The following is a 1,000-nucleotide window of genomic DNA, read 5'->3' on the forward strand; positions in this document are numbered from 1 at the left end:
GCCTCAACCGGGACCTGGAGAGAATGAGGATCTGGGCAGACAAGTGGAAAGTCACCTTCGAGCCCTCCAAGTGTAAAGCCCTGACTATCTCAAGAGGAATCCAACTAGACTAGCCCTTTATTTTGGAAACAACAAACTGGCAGAGATGGATGAGCTGGAAATCCTGGGTGTTATTATTGATAAGAAACTCACCTGGGCTAAGCACATTTCCAACACTGCTGCCAGAGCTGGACAGAAGCTTGGAGCACTAAGGAGGGTAGCAAACAAGCTTGATGTTAAAGGAGAGCCACAGTTTACAAGGCCCAGGTTCGTAGTGTTATGGAGTATGCCTCACTATGCTGGATGAGTGCCTCAACCACCACCCTGAAGCTCCTTGACTCCATACAGAGCAAAGCATTGAGGATTATTGGCGTAGACGAGCAGCAGGCAAGAATGGATCTTACCATCCCCTCTTTACATCACAGGCGACAGGTGGCTGCTGCATCTGTGTTCTACAAGATGCACACCAGCTTGTGCCCGCCAGACTTGAAAGCATTGCTGCCCAAGCCTTACGTGATCAGACGAGCCACTCGCACCAGTCTCTCAATGCCAAGTCATGCATTGACTGAGCCAGTCTCAAGAACCTTGTCAACAGGCAGAACTTTTGTTCATGTTGCAGTACATGTTTGGAATGGAATCCCGGATTGTGTAGTTGGAGAGATCACTGATTATGGGGCTCAACCCTTCAAGAGCCGTGTACATCAACATCTTTTGGGATTATGATTTAGCAGAGGGTTCTTGTCACTCTCCTAAGCTGCTGTGAACCACTGATTAGCCCATACGGATTACTAATATAGTGCCCTGTTGCCTATATAAGTGCTTGACATGGTCATTCCTATTGGGCTATTGGTCACCTTGCATTTTATAAAATAAAAAAAAAAAAAAAAAGGTAATGATCTTACTAATTTTTTAAATCCATTTTGTTCTTATGCTACACGACGTGTAATTGATACACAAACAT

At 45.3% G+C, this 1,000-nt stretch overlaps 1 protein-coding gene across 1 annotated transcript; it reads left to right on the forward strand.

The window, feature by feature from the left end:
- Positions 1–318: 318 nt before the first annotated feature.
- On the forward strand, positions 319–762 carry LOC140167842 (uncharacterized). The gene has a single exon (XM_072191133.1). The coding sequence runs from the start codon at positions 319–321 to the stop codon at positions 760–762; it is 444 nt and encodes a 147-aa protein (XP_072047234.1).
- Positions 763–1,000: the final 238 nt, after the last annotated feature.

This window comes from Amphiura filiformis, chromosome 13, assembly GCF_039555335.1.
Source record: "Amphiura filiformis chromosome 13, Afil_fr2py, whole genome shotgun sequence".
Lineage (NCBI taxonomy): Eukaryota > Metazoa > Echinodermata > Ophiuroidea > Amphilepidida > Amphiuridae > Amphiura > Amphiura filiformis.

Bases quoted from the DNA above. Each gene is read 5' to 3' on its own strand.
- LOC140167842 (XM_072191133.1), top strand. From the start codon at position 319: ATGGAGTATGCCTCACTATGCTGGATGAGTGCCTCAACCACCACCCTG.